Source organism: Aythya ferina (assembly GCF_964211825.1).
Source record: "Aythya ferina genome assembly, chromosome: 1".
In the NCBI taxonomy this organism is placed as follows: domain Eukaryota; kingdom Metazoa; phylum Chordata; class Aves; order Anseriformes; family Anatidae; genus Aythya; species Aythya ferina.
In genome coordinates, this window is record NC_140296.1 from 29,143,534 (window position 1) to 29,163,330 (window position 19,797).

The 19,797-nt window shown below is 42.7% G+C and overlaps 1 protein-coding gene across 4 annotated transcripts in view; it reads right to left on the minus strand.

Annotated features, from left to right (window-relative positions):
* The window catches only part of FNDC3A (fibronectin type III domain containing 3A), a 115,149-nt gene extending 96,021 nt beyond the window's left edge, over positions 1–19,128 (minus strand). The window contains exons 1-2 of one of the 4 annotated variants that reach the window (XM_084504988.1): positions 18,980–19,128; positions 3,010–3,138 (exon numbers count right to left, since the gene is read on the minus strand). In XM_084504988.1, coding sequence (XP_084361114.1) covers positions 3,010–3,111 — 102 coding nt within the window. In that variant the 5' untranslated portion in view covers positions 3,112–3,138; positions 18,980–19,128. The other 3 variants (XM_084504987.1, XM_084504986.1, XM_084504990.1) reach the window with 3 other exon arrangements.
* Between the last annotated feature and the right edge of the window lie 669 nt (positions 19,129–19,797).

The window sequence follows — 19,797 nt, forward strand, 5'->3', positions numbered from 1 at the left end:
AAAACCACCTACAGCATGTATGTTTTTCCTGTAAGATTAACAGAATCCCCCCAACTTCATTCTTTGAAGAAATTTTTTGCTTGTTTTCCACTTTTAATCTTGCTTAGTAGGAGAAAAAGAAGCAGCATTTTAATGAAAAAGTATCCCCAAAAGAACATTGAGGCACATATGACTCGAAATTCTACCCCATTACAGAGGAAGTCTGACAGCACAGCTTGCTAGCCTTATTTTTGGAGAAGGCAGAACAATCACCTCAGTCACTATTATCTTTGAAAGGTCATGGTGATTAGGGGAGGTTCCAAAGGACTGGAAGAAACAAATGTCACTGCAATCCTAAATAAAAAAAAAAAAAAAAAAAAAGGGCAAGGAGGAGGATCTGGGGAGCTACAGGGGCTGGTCAACATCACTTTAATCCCTGGAGAGATGAGGGAGCAAATCTTCCTAGGAGCCATTTCTAAACACATCATGGATTAAAAAAGGTGATTGGGGGTAGTCAGCATTGACTCACAAAGGGGAAGTCAAGCTTGACAAATCTGTATAGTCTTCTACAATGAAATTACTAGCTTGGTGGATGAATGGAAAGCAGTAGATACTGTTTATCATGATTTCAGCATGGTTTTTGACACTGTCTCGTGTAACTTCCTCATACAGAAGCTGATGAATTACAGATTAAACAGGCAGTGAGGTGGATTGAGAACAGGCTGCACTGCCAGCCTCAAAGGGTTGTAGAACAGCAGCGCAAAGTCCAGCAGCAGGCCTTTTGTTAGTTGTCTACCTCAGCAGCTGGTACCAAGGCAGATACTGCTTCCTATCTTCACTGAAGACTAAAGTACACCATAGCAAGTTTCCTAGCAGTACAAAGTCAGGAGGAATGGTTGGTGCACCAGATGGCTGTACTGACATCCAGAGAGACCTTGACAAGCAGAAGAAATGGACCAGCAGGCATCCTAAAGTTCAACAGTGGGAAATGCAAAGTCCTGCCCCTGGAGAAGAACAATCCCATGCAACAGTACACACCATCAGCTTACTGACTGGAAAGTAGCTTTGCAGAAAAGGACTTGAGGTTCCCAATGGACAGGTTGAATGCGAGCCAGCAATGCACCCTCATGGCAAATGATGCCAACAGTTTGCTGAGCTGCACAAGGTAGAACACCGCCAACGGGTCAAGGAAGGTGATCCTTACCCAGTCAGACGTGGTGAAACATCTGTAGTACTAGACCCAGTCCTAGGCTCCCCAGTACGAGTGAGACGAATGTACTGGAGAGTCCAGCAAATGGCTACAAAGATGATGAAAGGACTGAAGCATCTGACGTGTGAGAACAGGCTGAGAGAGATAGGACTGTTCAGCCAGGAGAAGAGGAGGCTCAGGGGAGGATCCCGTTATCAATATGTATGAATACCTGAGAGGAGTAATAAACAAAACATTCTTCTCAAGAGTGAAATCTAACTTCTAAATCTATCCTCTTTTAGTTTCAGTAGATAGATTTAGACTAGACATTAGGAGGAAATTCTTCACTGTAAGGGTGGTGAGACCCTGGCACAAGTTGCCCTGAGAAGTTGTGGATTCCCCATCCCTGGAGGTGTTCAACACCAGGCTGGATGGGGTCTTGGCCAACCTGATCTAGTGGGTGGCATCCCTGCCTATAGCAAGGGGGTTGGAGTTAGTTGATCTTCAATGTCCCTTCCAACCCAAGCCATTCTATGATTCTATGATATGTACCTGAGAGGGGAGTTTCCTTGCAGTCTCAAGTAATCTGCTATACATTTATGAGAAGTTTTAAACAACTGTATAAAGACTATTTACATACGGATAAAGAAAATAAATGGTTAGTTGAATGCTTAACTTTATTTAGGCATGCTTTACTCTCTTGTTTGCAAGGCTTTAAAATTGAACTTTTCAAGGCAGATCATGCAAGAAAACACTAACAGTTCTTTCCTTGCATTACTGCTTCTAAAATCCAGTATTTGAAAGCTGAATTGGGAGAGAAAGCAAGACTGAGTATTGTCTCTTCCTTTTGTTCTGGAGTTTTTTGTTTGTGCATTTATTAAAAGGGACTTATTAGTTTTCTATCTATTTAAGCTTCTACAATACAAAGATCTCACCACAGACCAAACCCAGTTTTGGGAACTGCTGCAATCCCTGCTCCAGTCTCATATTAGATCTGTTCTGTATATTTACCCTACAAAACAATTCCCCTTGTAATTTCTTCTTCTGCATAAGGATCAAAACACAGGAACAGCAGACCAAGAGCATTCCCTATATCATCAAATCCAGTCTCCTGCTATAACAGGCAGTGATTTCAATCTGTTCAGATACTCCAAGACACTTAAGTTTTGTTTGTTTGCTTTATGCCTTTTCTCCCCTTAGAAGCTGTTCCAGAATTATGCTTCTCTTGGGCCTAAAATGTTCTCAAGTTAAAGATATAGCAAATATATGTTTTTTTCCAACACTTTTTTTTTTTTTTTATCTCCCTCTGGAGCTGACACTTCTCAAGTGTTCCAAAACCACATTTGTTAATTTTTTCCTTAGCCATCAGCTTGACTGCTTCTGCCTATCAAAGTATAAGAAGTGTCCAGGCAGACACAAACAAACAAAAGCAAGTCCCAGCATTCAAAACACTCGGTTGTAAGGACGAAAGTCAGTCTAGAGGCCAAAGTTGTTAGCATATGTGTCTGAGCTAATAAGCTCTGTCATAAGGGGGGGCTTATTAAGCTCAACAATGTCACATGACAATGTAAATATATAGCTTCTAAATTAAGACTCAGGTATTGCTGGACAGCTTGGCAGCCGTCTAGTCCCATCTTTCTATGAAAATGTTCTTTCAGAAGACAGGTTTTCTGCTTCATGCTCCTACCAAAACTCTTCCCTGCACTAGCTCTATCTTCACCTCAACCTCTAAAATACATGTACGACCAGAGTTGCACAAAAATAGGAGGCTATCTTTTACAGTGTCAATATGTCAATGACGCTGCTGGAAGAAGGAAAAAAACATACTGAAGTTTCCTTACCTGTTGTGCTCCATCCCCACTAACAATTGGGGAAGTTAGAAGAGGGATTTCACTACTTATAATCGAAGTGGTATCCAGTAACGGTGGGTGTTCTGCCATCATTGATGGTACACAAAATCACAAGATCACCTGCAAAGAAAAAGTTATTCAAATGGTTATACTATATACATATTTCTGAATAGTTATCCTTCAAAAATAGTCTTTTTTTTTTTTTTTTTAATTTAAGGTACACACACCTTTAAAAAATATGTTTCCACAATATTCCAGCAATTACACAAACTGGAAGATGTTTCATGAACTAGAATAAACCGTGCTTACAGAGGGTAGGTTTAGACCCCCTCTAGTGGCTGGACCTTAGAAGAGCCATCACAGCCTTTTCAGTCAAGAAACTTTTTTAAATTGAAGATTATAAAGGAAGATTTTTGTCCAAGTTTGACCGTCACTGGTTACAAAATGACTGTTGGAAAGATATGAAAACAAAGCAGTTGCCTTGGAAATTAGATATATAGTGTTCTTGTTTATGTGAAAGTGGTATAAACAGATCTAAGAACAGGGACAGCAGCACTATTTTTTAAATCACCAACCTACTTTTTCTAGTATTACATCAAACAAGATGCTTCTTTAAGGGACAACTGGTATGTCCAAGTGAGAAAAATTAATTAAAAAGTTTCCTGCACAATCTTACCATCTGTACTTAAAAAAAAAAAAACAAAAAAAAAACCACCTGGAATTAAAGCAATGTTGTTTTGATAAACATTGGGCAACCTTTTAATAGCTTTACCGGTAATTAAAACTTGCAAGAAAAAACAAACACAAACAAGAGGTCCATGAAAGCAGCGATCCACTTCAACTCTGATGAATGTCAAGTAACAGAGAAACAGCTGAATTTTGCTTTCTGTTAGTATCCGTGACATGAACCAGCCATAATATATATTATGTGTCGGTGTAGTACGAAGAATTAAGACCCGAAAAGCTAAAAGTTACATATTTTTTTTCATGCAGAAGTATGTACGATGAAACTAATAAACTGCTTCTGAAATTCTATTTAATTTTAAAGTTAATTTAAAAAAAAAAAACAGATTTACACTGATTTAGTGTACTGGTCTTAACTCTGCCCCAACCAGATGCAGTACACCTAGCTATTGAAAGGGAAAAAAAATAATTAGATCAACAAGAATTAAGAAACTGATATTTCTCAGCAAAACAAAGACAGATGGAAAGAATTCACTAGAGGTGAATGATACATTCAGAATTCCCATGTTAATTACATTTTGCATCTGAAAACAGTGTTTAACATCAAATATATACATAATGATTAAGCTGACAAAAAGCTTGCACTATTTCTGGAGTAGAACTGCCTCCCTTAGCAAGTACCTTCAGTTCTCTGGTGAAAAGAGGTAGGTACAATCTTGAAGTTAAACAGTCTGAGAGTCAGTAATGCTGCTGGCTTTCAGAGTTCTGCCTTGAGATTATCTGCCTAATGAAACTCTCCACAAACACTTCTAAATCTCTAACACAAATATACCATCTGTTCATAAACACAGATGCTTGCTAGTTACAGTATGTAACTTACTTTAAACGAAGAGATACCCGATAAAATTCAAGGGATAATACCAGCATAATGACTTCAGCACTAAGTTCTTTGATTGAAGAGCTGCTGCTACAGCTTACTACGCAGAAGGCATCTCTAAAACTGTCTCTACCCCAGCCTTTTTACTGCTTTTACATGTTTGCTCCTCTAAGGCAGATGATGTTATACACTTGCCATGGGCTGAAATCTGTGATACTGCGCTGTCAGTACAAGAATACCGATGCAAATTAGAGTTTGCGTTTTCTGGAAAATGCATTAACAAAGCACAATAAACTTCTCATGCAGCTATGCACACACACTGCGAATAAGCTGTCCCCATGCTGAAGGTTGTCCTGCTATAAAGTTATGAACTTGGAAAGAAAGCATTCTGATTTATTTTTTTTTTTAATATTTTATTTACTTTTCGGGTCTACTCTGCAAAGATTAAAGTTAGAAAAAAAAAAACCTATAGGTTAAAAGACTTCGAAACTGTGATTACTTAAGAATTCATCACCATTTATATCAAGTCATTTATAGCTGCTCAGCCAGACTAATTAGTCTCCCAAGCAATGAGGACAGTTTTATATTCCTACCTTGCTTTAAAGGCTTTCCCACTCATCAAAAAAATCCTCCAGGCTACAGTCAGTCCCCACCACTTCTGCAGGTGGCAGAAGGCTGATGGAAGTTATTTGGATCATCTTTCAAGCTGGCAAGTTTGACGGTGCGCTTCCCAGGATATTATCCAATGACCATTTAATGTAAAGTGAACACAGCCTGGAAGCAGGGTTAGAATCAAGGCATCCCTTCTCCTACGATTATAGCTATAAACAGGCTTGCTCTTGTGCCATCTCTTAATCTTACAGGAGTGCAAAATACATGGAAATACCTATCCAGAGTGTCACAGACAAAAGTAATTAAAACACTCCAAACTAAGAGAACATGCTTCTAGACTTACCCAAGCTTGAATTTCCCTGAGTCTAAATTGAATTAAGTTCATTTTTCCCAAACTACCTTGCAGATGCCTCTTAGATAAGAGAGCACTGGCCTCCTTCATCACACACACAATGATTTTTTGACTGATTTCACAACTTATACACTCAGTGCAAGCACCATTTATTAAGCAAAAAATCAAAACATATCTATCAAATTGGACATCAATAAGAATTAACCCAGACCAACTCAGATATGACAGCTAATGACCACTTCTGGACATATGTTAAGATTTGGTCTCAGATTCATTGATTCATGTCCTCACGGGTGCTCAACAACTTGATTCACACAAAACAAGTTCCTACAGGCACGGAGTGCTTGGGATGGTAGCACACAGACTTCAGTGCTTTACCTGGGACATGGGTAAGTTCCATGTCTGGATCCAAGCATTGGATTTATTCTGGAGATGAAGAATAAATATTCTGGAGCTGCTCATTGATAAGCCCTGACAGAAGGTACCAGGTAATGTTATTCCTGACACCCTCTACAACTATAATAAAAGGACTACCTGTCAGGCTGTGTAATCCATCTTGAAAAAGAAGTAAATCAATGCTTTCTTGACAATACAATATTAGTTTTTCTCTGCAATGCCTCTGAACTAGCCTTGAAGACTGCAGACAAACCCAACGCCAATGTGGGCCCATGCTACATGTACCATTAAAAGTCTTCTCTCCATCAGCGGTCAAGAGGCAGCAATCTGTACAAGTCAGTGTGCACAACCTTGTCAGTCAGTCAGATGTGGTGTGCACACCACTTGCAGGTGTTTTTTCTTTCGCTATGAGGACAAATGAGAACAGACAGAAATTTGAAAAAGAAGTGTTGTGTAGCAGAGGAAGGAGATGTCATAAAAGAAACCACAGGTTAGCATCGAAATAAGCAGAAATGCTCAACAAACATATCTCAGATATAAAGGCAATCGTATCACCTTTGATGTAAGGGTATCAAATCAGAGCTTTTAAATCAACCGAACCAACTAGCTGGCATTCACAACCTCTGGAAGAGGAAAAATATCTAACTAGATCTTTGAAACGGACTTCCAGATAACGCTAGTCTTGGGAAAGTCTCAGAGGTCTGGAAGAAAACCAGGAGCCTTACATTAAATACTCTACTGAGGGAGGGCAAATGGGACAACATATTCACGTTAGCCAATAGTGATCCAAGACCAAACAAGTTCACAGTCAAGACTGGATGTTATTTGTAAAGAATTAAAAGACAAGTATGATTGATGAAATAAATCTTATCCAATTAACTTGATGAGAATCTTCTGGTGAAGTGTGGCTGACAAAGGGACTGGTAAGAGCACTGCTATAACAATCAGACCTTTTCTGGCATTTATGCGTTTTTCTTGAACAAAATCACTACATGGATTAAAACTGGAATGAGAGCCCTCGAATATTATTGGTAAATGCAGAATTATAGAGTGGGTGAGTTTCAGATAGGAAGGGAAGGTATTTGTTCTTGGCTTGTCATTGTAGAATGTGTCTTCAACTCAGCTCTCAGGAAAAAAAAAGTCAGAAGGAAGTCTGGAAATGACAAACCATAACACTGATAAGAGACTAAGTCATTTTACTACACTAAAATGGCATGAATACGCGAAAAAGCTAGACAAAACAAAAGGTTTTAATACATAAAGGTAAAGCCATTCTTTCTAAAAAAAAAAAAAAAGTAACTCAATCCTGTGAAGGGTTGATTCTAAAAAGGACAGGATAATTAAAAGTAGGCAGCTAGAAAAACAAAAGCTCCCCAAAAGGCTATTAACATGAGTTATATCAACAGGTTAACCTCATTTAGCAATGAGGTCTTGAGGAAGACACACGAAAAGCAGCCTGCATTCAGACAAGGTAAGGCTGCATCCTACAGTCTGCAGAGCCACTACAAACAGCTCACTGGTCTTGTCAAGCTTTCCTGCACCACTAATGGACAGTAGGGAAGGGGTAAAACCATGAAATAAGGTAAGTCTAAGGACTTAAAGCCAACTGACTGCATCATACTTGAGGAAATATTAAAAAGGGACCCGACCAGGAAGGTGACACCTTAGATGAACAGGTAATACTGATGCTATGCACAGAAAAAGCTGAGGCAATTTTCTGTCAGTAGTGCATTAAAGGCACGGCTATTTAGAAATCCATACTGACTCATGCACAGCAACAACTGCTGCATGAATAGCTATCTCCCTTTTTGTCTTGGTACTGAATATACTGAATTAGTGGTAGGCATTCAAAGGGTAACACAGGATTGCTAATTCAGCTGACACTGTTCTTGCAGAATCCGTGCTGAGGCTGTTGTAGGATTCAAGGAAGGTGCAAGGCCTGAGTTCTCAACCACGTTGGGTACGTTTATTTTCCCTATCTCACAAATTTGACAACTGTGAAGGAGATTTTTCTGAAGGCTACCAGAGCTGAAACAACGGAAGGCATCTATACTGACTCTTGTAGAGACTCTGGGGTGATACCTGAGGAACCATTATGGAACTGATTGCACTAACAAGCCAAAATAACATTAAGGCTCAAAGACTTCAGTTCCACTCAATAGTTCAGTAGGCAAAGTATGCCTTCCTGAACTGTAATCGCAATTTAACTCAGTCCTTAAATACCTTCAGATTTGGTCCATTAATGTTTCTGTGGCATTACTTTTATGTTCTGAAGATGAACACATCTCTGCTTATTTCTCACTCATTCATTAAGGGTTAAGGAATATTGCATGGCTGAGATCACCAGGCAGCGCATTTCCTCTGCTCTTGAAAAAGATCAGCATTTCCATCTCCAAGAGTCTAGCAGCTGATCTTAACAACAGCCTCTGAAAGCACATCAGCATTCAATCAGCTGGATCACCAAGGTAAAAGAACATGAGTCAGCAGCACGCACCCTCACGGCACGCTGGGCTGCGACAGCAGGAGCACGGCTGGTGGGCTGAGTGAGGTGGTGGTTCCCAACCACTCAGCACTTACAAGGTGGCAGCTGGAACACCATGTCCAGTTGTGCTTTTCCCAGTTAACTCCTCAAGAGAAAAAGCAAATGACAGACCACGAGAAGCTACAAGAACTGGAGAAGAAGACAAGGGGTCACCTACTTGCTGGATTCCACTACCTGAGGGGTGGTTACTCAAAGCCCAAATCAAACTCTTCCTGAAGGTGCATGACAAAAGTTAAAGAAGTGATGAAGAACTGCAGCACTTGGAAATTGTATCTGGCCGTAAGGTAAAAAGGCACAGTCACGGGGAGACCTGTGCAGTGCTGGCACAGATTGCCCTTAGATGGGGCAAAATATTAATCCTGTAGACCAGTTGTCTCAGAAATGGGGTGCACAAGAAGAAAGTAGATTTGTACCATTAATAAAAAGATGTTTAAATAGTTTTTTCATCTTTATTTCATTCTAGGTGTTCTATAACATACATATTAGTACAGCAGTACATGTATATCACTTATGAATAGCTGTAACATCCATTCAGGGTGCATGCTCCAAAAAACTTGATGGGTGCACAATCAAGAAGCAACCACTGCTGCAGCAAATCAAAACCAGACCACACAAGGTCCTGATCAGGAGCTGAAGCACACAATCTCTGAAGGCCCTTTCTAGAGTCCTATTTTTCTACAAATATCAACGTATTAGTCAATCAAAATATGGCACGCAATGCAAAAGTTACATGGTTTTCGGTAGATCAGAACCCAGAGAGCCACTCTCCAGTGGTTTCTCTGCTGCCTACTGATAGGGAAATTTGCATTCCTGCAATTTTCCTCAGTTTTTGTGATTAGAGTGCTTCTTCCCTACCTACCTGCTTGCTACCACAACAATCACAGCAACTTTATGCCCTTTGACATCCTAATTCTGTCAAATTTAGCGACCAGTGGATACAGTTATTATTGCAGAGGACTGCACACGAGGGCCACGATCCTATAGAGCATGAGGACAGAAGGTAAGCAGGGAAAAGACTGAAGTGCCTAACACAAAAAGGCAGAGCAGAAGGAACAGGCTCAACGAAATCAACACTAAATGTTTCCAAATCAGATGTTGATTTTAAATGAGAAGCGACAAAACCAGGGCCAATTCCAAGACTTTGTTGTCGGAACAGCTTCATACGTGCTTCGGCCTGCTTCACGTTACAGCTGCCAATTCGAGGTTGCCATGAGGTGTGTTTTCCCAGTGGGCTTCGGCAGAGCAGGTGTGCATTCCTTCCTCACCTGGGTTCTTCTGCAGCTACGCTCCCCCAGCAGCCACAGGCACGGAGAACTTCCAGTAAGGAGGAAAAGCTGCTCTGCACAGGAGAGACAACGCTTGCTAGGCTTTGTCAGAGACCAAAGACTGAACTTCCAGAACCATAAAGGCCATAAAAACATCCCCCAGCCCCAGTGAAAGAAACATGGTGATCTTGCCTTCTCCAACATGAAGACAGCCGGGCACTTTAAAAATAAATATCTTGGAAAAGAGCTGAAGTAATAAAGCTGATATTTAGGTTAGAGCCACACATCCGAGTGACTGCTCAAGATGCAAGCTACTGTTTAAACTCTTCCAGTGCTTTATGCATTTCTAAGTACTCACCATACCCATTCTTTAGTGCCTACTGGGAGATATGTTCATTCTTTATAATTTCCTACAGTCATTAAAAGATTTCACCTGCCTGCCAATTTGAAACCTGTAAGAATTGCTGTCCTCCCCATCTTTCCAACCAGCCAACCACTTCAGAAGTCGTCAGACAGGGTTAACAAATACAAGAGCCTAAGATGTACAAACATGCTAAAATGGGGGAAATTCTGAAAACAAAGTACACCAATACATCCCTGGGGTGAAGAGGAAAGAACAAAGTGTATGTGACAGATGTTAGTCATGTCACTGAATGCACGGCTGGAAAAAGCTCAGATACGGGGATGTTGCTGGTATAGAAACGTATTAGAATAAAATTACCCAGTGATCCATAAAGTTGCACCTGAGCTATTAAAGTTATGAAACAAACTGAATAGTTTGTTTCTAAGAATCAGAAGCTAGCAGAATTGCTTTAATTTCTTCTGTCGGGTAGATTTGCAATATTTTCTAGTCACATGTCTCCAGACATGGCAATTGTGGTATACCAGGGTATACCTTTTTTTTTTTTTTTCCAGTTTTGAATTGATAATTTAATTAATACTCAATTTATTTAAAAATATGTGCTTTGCTTTTCATTTTTTCCTGTTTTAGGAAAGCAATTTCTGAAAAACTTGATAAAACATTTTGTAGCAGAACAGAGAGAGTTGCATTTTTTGGTTAAATTATAGTGAAATTGTCAGAAGAAAACCATTTTGTGAAACACGTCTACCTTCTTTGAAGAGATGTGAAACTTGAATGGCTATTCCCTTCAGTGTTTAAAATAACACAGCTGCAAACAGGCAGATACATCACAATTATAAAAGGTGTAGTTTTGTAAAGTCAATCAACAATGTCAAACTGACAATCACTGGAAACTGCAAATCTGAACAGCTGAAAATGAAAATACACTGCCAAGTGTTTTAATAAGCAATGGAATACCCCAAAGGAAAAAGAAATCTATGGGAATACTCCACCCATAGCTTACAAGTGGTGTCACATACAATCACTAAAGGCAATTCCCAAAGAAATCCCAGAAATCAAATACATATCTCCGCTCATACTGTTGTTGCTGGAAGGCAAACACAAAGCTGTACAATGAACACAATACAATTACGGGGAAAATACTGATTTGTAAGCAAATGCCAGTTGTACTTGAATAGCCAAAACAGCCACTGGCTCCAGCTCCCTCCCAACAGTTACTGCCTGTTCTCATCAAAGCAGGAAGGGCAAAGCCACGCAGAACAGGTATAAACCTCAGTGCTGCAGGAGTTAAACATATTATCATAAATCAACACCTACTTCAGGTTACCTTCATGCTCCAGGTTGTGAACTGCAATGATTTAGGAGCAGCTTCAGGTGCAGTTCATGTATTCATGTCATGTGTTCCATAACCTATATGAGAACGCACGGTAGATACTTGGAAACACTCCAGCTGTTCAAGTTTAATGCATTTCTATTTATGAGCTAGCAGCTTTTGAACCTGAGCCAAACAGGCTCAGCTCTTATTAGCAGCTAATGTAGAAAACTAAACTTTTGAAGGTGAGGACTACCTAGGGAAGAGCTAGACACTGATAAATCAGTCACCTGGAAAGGGACAAGATGTTCGTGAACACTTACCACTTCTCACTTAGTCTGGCACTTGGATTATGAAATGCTTGATTGGATGTATCAAAAGCAATGCAACGGAGACTACCCAAAAGCACCACATTCTGGGTTCAAATGTTACAATTATTACATTCTTATTAAACCATCCACAGCCGGTATCTGGACGAACTACACATGACACGAAGTTACTGCAGAAGGAGAATTCAGTACTTTCCAACAATTTGTCCCTCCTTTCTCAAAAGAAAAAGAAGCTGAAACTGGTTGTGTAACTTCTGGGAAGGGATAAGCACAGCTGTATCACAAATCAGGAAATTAATCTGTTCCTTATACTCAGAGCTAATTTGATAGCACGCATTTTAAATCAACGAGTGAATTGTCAGCACCAGAGTGCAGACTTGGCTTTACCGGATTCCCTGTTGCACCTCGCTTGTGAGCTGGAGCATGGCCTCCTCTGTCTTGCAGGATCAGCTGCCTCTCAGATATTCTTGGGAAGGATTCTCAAAAAGGAACGAGGCTGTAAGCTGTGCAGAAAATATACTACACAGTTCAAAGAAATCGAATGCAGTTCAACTTTACTTATGGTACGCCGGTCTAAACTACGTGGCTGTTTTTTTTAGCTTTACACTACTCTTCTCAAAAACTTCTTTGAACTCTCCTAGTTTTACTTCTAAAGCAGCTAAATTAGGTTCTCCTAAGATTCTGCCAGGACTGGATTTCCTTCGGTTTATTTTCTGAAGATCAGATGGGTTCAAAAACATCTCGGCCTTTCCCAGTTAAACAGAAACGAAGGCACAAGTAATGGTTAAGTACATGCTTATTTTTTGAGAAAACAAGCGTGCTCCATGCCAAGAACCAAGCTACTTCCTCATTTGTTATCGACTCCCTTTTTCTGGTAGCTATGAGCAGCGAGGCCAAGTTTTCAAATAAGTTTTCATATAGTTCCTTTAAGGCAAACTAAAATCACACGTTTCCTTTCGCTAAGGCGAGGTGAGTGGTCAGTGAGATGAATTGATTGCAGAGACAGCTGCCAGTCTTGGAGCTGCAACGAGGGCACAACTCAAGAACAACAAGCAGCAGTTTTTAAAGAACTCTTACGAAACAGCTTTTTCCTGCTTGTTCTGAAAAAAATGAAAACTATGCTATCCAAACACAAGATGACATGGGATCAGAGGCCACAGCTCTAATAATTTAAAATAAGCGTGCACTGATTTTTTTTTTTTGGAAAACCTGCAGGTCTCTGCTTCCGTAAGGAACAGGATAATAACACAGGGCACGACAAGCCAAGTCAGGCACGTGTAAACTACTTCTTAAAAGTAAGAATACATCAAAAAAGGGTGTTGAGCCTTAACAAGTGCATCTGAAAGATGTTCTTTTATGAGGACTGACCGCTCTAAGTCTGTTCTGCTCAATAACACCAGCAGCTCCCACTTGCACCGCTACAAGCAACTGGCCAAGAGTACAGTGAATCAAAGCTATCCTCCGGTTTGTTACTCTTCAAGAAGTGGCTCTGTTTTAAGGTAGGTCAGTTGCCTGATCCATTTCACTACAAATAGATGCAAATGCATGCCGAGCACAGGAATAAGCAGGCAGAGAGGAACTGCTTGTTGCAGCATCAATATATAGCACTTGTGAAGCTACTGGCAACGATATGAGAAAGTCCATGGGCAGCCACCCTGGCAGGTGCTTCACTTCCCCAGGATTAAACTCAGCCACAACAGTGCTGAGACAGCTACTTGCATGCCACAAAACTAAAGCAGGGTGCTCCAAGCTCAATACACCTCAAGCTGAATGCGACTCTTGACAATTAAATGTGCAATTCATGAAAAGTTCTCCAATAGAGAACTGTGTGCAACTACTGAAGATGAAGACCACCAAAAGAAGAGCTTGTTTCTCAGATGATGCCAGCACTCCCTGCTCCCAAGCTCCACCTCACCCTCCGAGGAAAGTTTAGCCCCCCAAAACCCCATGGGACCTACCAGTTTGATTGCCCAACCATTCAGAGGACAAAGCAGTTCTTGGCTTCCTACTGTCCATGTGGAGTTGCAACACTGAATGGCTGACAATCCATTAACAAAAACAAACCCACAAAACTAGACATTATTCCAGCCGCATCTAGGACTAAGCGCTGTCAGCTGTCACTACTCACTTCTGCAGCTTCTTTCAGTCCTCACTCCTCAGGACTTTGTTTCAATGTCTTCGCACCAGACTAAGTGGGTGAAGAGAGAGTGCTCTGAAAGCATGGTCTTCTCTGTTTACTTTTCAACAGATTCTATAGGATTGGGTAACTCTTGCAGCTTGTATTTACTCCTAGTGCAGGAAGTCCCCTAAACAGATATACTAAAATATCAATGAATCGTTACCAGCCCATCCCTCTCCCATTGCCAAGACCTTGCAAGTCACCTGGTTTTGTTTTGGGTTGCCTTATGCTGGTACAGACGTTCAATTTTTGCTTACAGTTTAGTTTTCAGCTACAGGCAAACTTTTTTGCACGTGCATTACAACTTGATTCACTGCCACCACCTACAAGGTGCCCGCAGCTCCAAAACAAGGCTTATCTCCCTGATGTTTCTGTGGCTTGTGTCTCAGTTTCCTTCAGTCAGGTCACCTAGTAGATGCAGTTTCTCCAGTTAAAGGAACAACAAACACTGAACAACAAAACCTTACAGTCTGCAAGTTGGAGAACAGGGATTTATTTTGTAATCAGTAGAGGAAGATACAGTATTGAGTATACTACATCAGCTAGAGGAAAACAGGAGCTTGGCAGTAGCTCAGGCTTGTAGGATCTTATATTAAGTACAGCTTGGGCTTTAATTACCACAGAAACTGGATTTGCACTTTGGGGGAAACTCGATAGCATTTACACAGAAGTATTTACATACATAAATCATACCTTTTACATCTACTGTAAAGTAAAGCAAACAAAAATAAGTTCTGGATCCGTGAAGTTCATTTTCATCTGGAGTTATTCAGGATCAAACAGCATTAAGAATTGAGCTTCATGGTTCTAAATGCAACCAATGGATAAAAATCAAAGCGCATTCAAAAAGAACCGTCACGCAGAAGGTAAAGTTAGCATTGCTGTGCCACACACTCCTTTTCCCCCCTGTAACAGAAGCAAGTTACCATCCACAGCATAAATCTTTCTGGACCTTGTCACTTGCCCTGCAGACAGCATTTCCCAGGCTTTGATACGTAGTTATTTGCAATCACGGAGTGTATCGGTTCAGTTTTGTGATTTTTCACAGCTGTGAAACAGTTGTTGTTTTTTTTGACACTACATTACAGAAGCCCATATGCTGCCAGGAAGTAGAAGGACTTGTTTTAGTGTTTTTGGAAAGCAGAAGAGATCTATCATATCTTAGAAAGTGCCTGTCTTCTCTCTTACTAATGGCCTGTAAGAATGATGTTTACTGGTTAAACTGGGGTTGAAAACTTGAAGATGTTTTGACAGTTCTTTATGCCCAAAGTAATCAAGTTAAATAATTTTTCCATTACCTATAAATGATGGTTTTCAACTCTTTAATTTTGTCTTAAGTGCTTCAAAACAGTTCTGGAAGGAAAGTTGAGCAGGGGCAGGGTAAAAATATCAACATACCCTGCACTCCTGTTAACTACTGCTCCAGCTCCTGCTGGGACTGTGTTTGGCACACAAGATACCAAACTGAAAGCCAAAGTACCAGTGTTAACTTTGGTGATGTTCTGACTGTGGAGTAGAACAATTTTAGGGCCCAAGCATCCCAAAAAAGCCAACGTTTCTTGGGGACCACAAACAAAGAGGGTGAAGTTTGTCCAGTCTGACTCCATTTGAGAGGCACTGTGAAGATACTGCCAAGGAATGTGCCATTAAAATTTTAGTAGAGGGTTTGGAAAGCACATGGATATTCCATTCCTGAAGTTCTGTAACAGTAAACAGAAAAACATTCTATACCAATTTATCCATGAGAAGTAATAACACAATCCTTTACTCAGTCATCCAGCATGAAAACACTAGCTACAAATAATATTTCACTATTGACAAAACGTCATAGCAAATTCTATTTCCATTTACATTTTGTTAAAGCCATCTATGACAGCTTATCAAAAAAGTCTTCAGCTTTTCGCTGGTTACAGGCTCAAGAGTACACGAAGGAAGCACAGCTGGAACAGGACCAGATCTTGGGGGCGTGGGTCAGACTTGAAAAATATTTGTCCAACCTGAAACTAAACGTAGATTGACTGGAACAATTAAAGATGACAACCTGCCAGAAACATGCGGTGCTATTAGGTGTTACAGGCACTTTCTAAGCATCCTTCTACCCCGTCAGCCTTACAAAATGCGGCCCCCCAGGATGACAATCCAAAATACCACCGAACATAAACAAAACCATGAAACTTTAAGGATAGACCAGAAAAATGTTAGTAGTGTTTCTGTACTAACATCCAGTGAACACGGGCATTAAGGAAGCTCAAAGTTTACTGTATGATGGCAAAATACAAGCAAAAATGCTCGTCTCTGTAGCTCAGGAAACATTGGCCCCACAAGCAAAATAAACATTGTTTGTGTTTACTGTACAGAAAAAGCAGCAGTGTACGCATTCCAAACTATTATCTCTTCCCTGAGATACAAGCACTATCTTTTAGTTAAGCTAAAGAGTTGACACAGTCCAAGTCAAATCTATTTTTGCTAGATATGGTCTTACAGGAAAAGCAAAGGCTCGGTTCAACTCCTGCACCATAAACTGCACATGAGTTGAATCTTGCTACAAATTGCCTGGGAATTTCCCCAGGTCAATAGTCTTAAAGAAGTGGATGATAAAATATAGAGGTGTTATTGACAGATATAACTGAGAAAATCCAATTTGTATTTTAGATCATGGAAATACACCAATGAAACATGACACGTTACCTGTAGACATTTCAGCAGAGATTGAACTGGAAATCTCTGAACGATTAGAGGCTGGAGGTCAATAAAAGGTACAGAGATGCTGGAGGGAAGATGAGAATTCCTCGGGTTCCACAAGGCACCACCGCCAAACATCACTGGCTGCCTAGGAAGCAGGCCTGCAGCATCACAAAAACTGTCCTCTCCAGCACCTGTCTGCTGGGGAATGAGCAGGCTGCATCTTTGCCAGTTCCACCCACCCACATTGGGATGGGTAATGGGGTTAGATTATAGGATCTGCCACTTTGACAGAGGTATCAATGGACAAGCAGAACACCAGCACCTCGTACCTCCAAGCGCTCAATATTTCTCAAGACCAAGACATTTACAATAACACGCACTATTTCAGAAGTGACCTGCCAGCAAGTTAAATGAGCTAGTTGCCTAAGAGCATTTAGATGGTATAACCATTTAGGAAAAAGTATCGACCAAGCTGAAAAATTGTACCTCTCCTGAAGTCAGGCCTGAAGGGTTTTGCTTCCCAATAAGTGCTAACACAGAAAACTGCAGAAGCACGTTTGGTGAAGTAGTTAAAGTTGCAATAACAATTAGGAAGGATCTCCATTAGGTATCCTGAGCCAGAACAATCATCATCATAACACTGAGTTAGCTGATGTAGGTCCAAATTCAAGCTAAATTAAATGGCCACAAGGCAAAGAATAACAAACAGAAGCACCAAGATCTACAGAACTCACAGCCCAAAGCAAATGAGTTATTAGTCTGAATCATAACTCAAGTTTCTGCAGCTCCATTACATTATTACCTATAAAAATAAAAAGCCTTTGAGTTAAGTCCACAAAGCAGTGGAAACTCCAAGTCTGAAAATGGTAGAAACACCACTAAGATTGAAATCTGGTAACTTCAGCACTGTACAAAGTGACCAGAGCTTCAAGCAACTCTTACACCTAGAGTTTGTCATACAGCAAAAAAGCCTCAGTTCTCCACCTGCTTTGAAAATCCTGAGGCACTCAGCCTATTTGGGTTAACACTATCACCTAGAGGAGTCAGTGCAGGAGCCTGCTCGAAGCAGGACACTCTCATCCTGACCAAGTGACCTGAGCAACTCACTGATGAGCGCCGGCCTTTCTGAGGACAGAACTCTCTCAACTGAGGCTTCATAACCCAAAATCGGTGCCTGATGGTCCCCATGTAACCGATTCTTTCCAAACTCAATTCCAACACTTAGTAGGAATGCCAGCTATGAAGAACCCTCCCCAGTGTGCAACCTTGAGCACCATACACACTCAGCTACCTCCAGCGTTCCCAGCCTTCTGCCCACCTGAAAGCTCACTACTTCTCCATTCCTCACGTGGTCCAACTTCACGACTGCTTAAGCCTAGCTCCTTAGGAAGAAAGGTGGAAAAACACATTTAATTGTTTACAGCGTGTCAGTTTTGAGGGCTGTGGTCCATGCTACTTCACAACAGGGCACATAGATGTGTCTGGATCCACATCATGGCCACGGCGACGTTTCTGTGTAATAGCCAAGGCTGCACGAAGCCAAAGTTGCCCATTGCCATAACAACACAACAGCTTCTTCCCGGCTGAGAGCTCAGAAGCTCGAGGCTGGGAGCAACGCTACCAAATCCTCGACGGCGAGAAATCCGCGAGGCTGGGTGGCGATTTATGAGCTATCTGGCCAGGTGCGCGTTTGGTTAATTAGAGGTAAATTGTCAAAGCGAAGATGGTTTTGCAGGAATGAGGCGGCGACGCGAGATGCTCGGGAGCAACACCTGCCGTGCCGGGCAGCGAACAAACCGCCTCACGAAGATGATTTGAGGAGGTTAAGGCAATTTCCGAGCCCCCCCCCCCGTGTTGTTTTTCCCTATTTCTCCGCGCAGCCCGAAACCCGCCGCAAAGTTTCGATTTTGCTTTCGCCGCCCGGCTGCCGGCGAGACAACGCCAACTTTCCGTGGGGTTTCACCACCACCCTCGGGGGAAGGAAGGAGCTCGGGGGTGTGCGGGGACCCACCCCGGGGAGCACCACACACATTTTGGGGCAAAAAAACCCGCAACTCCCGGCACCCCCCCCCCTTCTCCCCACAGCACCGCGCTGCCGGCAGCCGCCGCCTCCCTCCGGGCGATGGAAAAAGGGGGTGGTGGGAGGGGAGGCAAGCGGAAAGTTTGTCCCCCGAGGGGTCGTCGGCACTCACCGCCATGGCCCCGCCGGCTGCCCCGGCTAACGGCTCGCTGTCGGAGGGCAGCTCCCGATGGCGCAGCTCGGGCAGGGGCGGCGCCGCTCAGCCCGTGGAAGCTTCCCCCACCCCTCCGCCCGCCCACTCCGGGGTACCTGCGGCTCAGCCCGAGCACCCGCCGGGGCACCCGCACCTGTCAGCGCCTCCCGCCGCGGCCGTGGCTGCGGTTGTGGCCGCCGGGGGTGGTGCCGGTGCCAGTGCCGCCGCCGCCGCCGCTTCCCCGCGGGCTCCGCGCTCGCCGCCGCCTCGCCCGGCGGAGCGCGGCCGCCATCTTGGTGGAGGGCGGGGAGGGGCCGCGAGGGGGCACTTGGCTGCGGAGCGCACTGCGCCTGCGCAGGGAGGGGGGGGGGGGGAGGGAGGGACCGCTGGGGTGGGGATGAGGGAGGGGCGGGGCCGTGGGGGGCGGGGCTTGAATCGCGATGGAGGCGGGGCCTCGTCATGGGGTGGGGCTGGGGGCTGGCCCTGAGGTGGGCTCCACACAGAGCCAGGAAACCTTCAGGGTTGGGGAAGAGCTTCAAGATCACCTGGTCCAACCATCCCCTACCACCACCACCACCCACTGAACCGTGTCCCCAAGCATCACGTCCAACCTTTCCTCGAACACCACCAGGGACGGTGACTCCACCACCTCCCTGGGCAACCCGTCCCAGTGCCTGACTGCTCTTTCTGAGCAGAAATGTCTCCTCATTGCCAACCTGAACCTCCCCCCGCACAACTTGAGGCCATTCCCTCTGATCCTATCACTAGTTATTCAAGTTCACTTTCAGCCTTTCCTTCTCAGCGAGGGGAAAGGACAAGTATCTCTGCCCATACCCACCCCATATCCACCATCCCCTCTGCCAGGAAAAAACACATTTTTTCCAGTCACTTTGCAGGGAGGACCCACCTTCCCTCGATACCTGCAATGCTCAGCCGATGTCCTGAATGCTAATTTGTGATTATCTTTCGCTT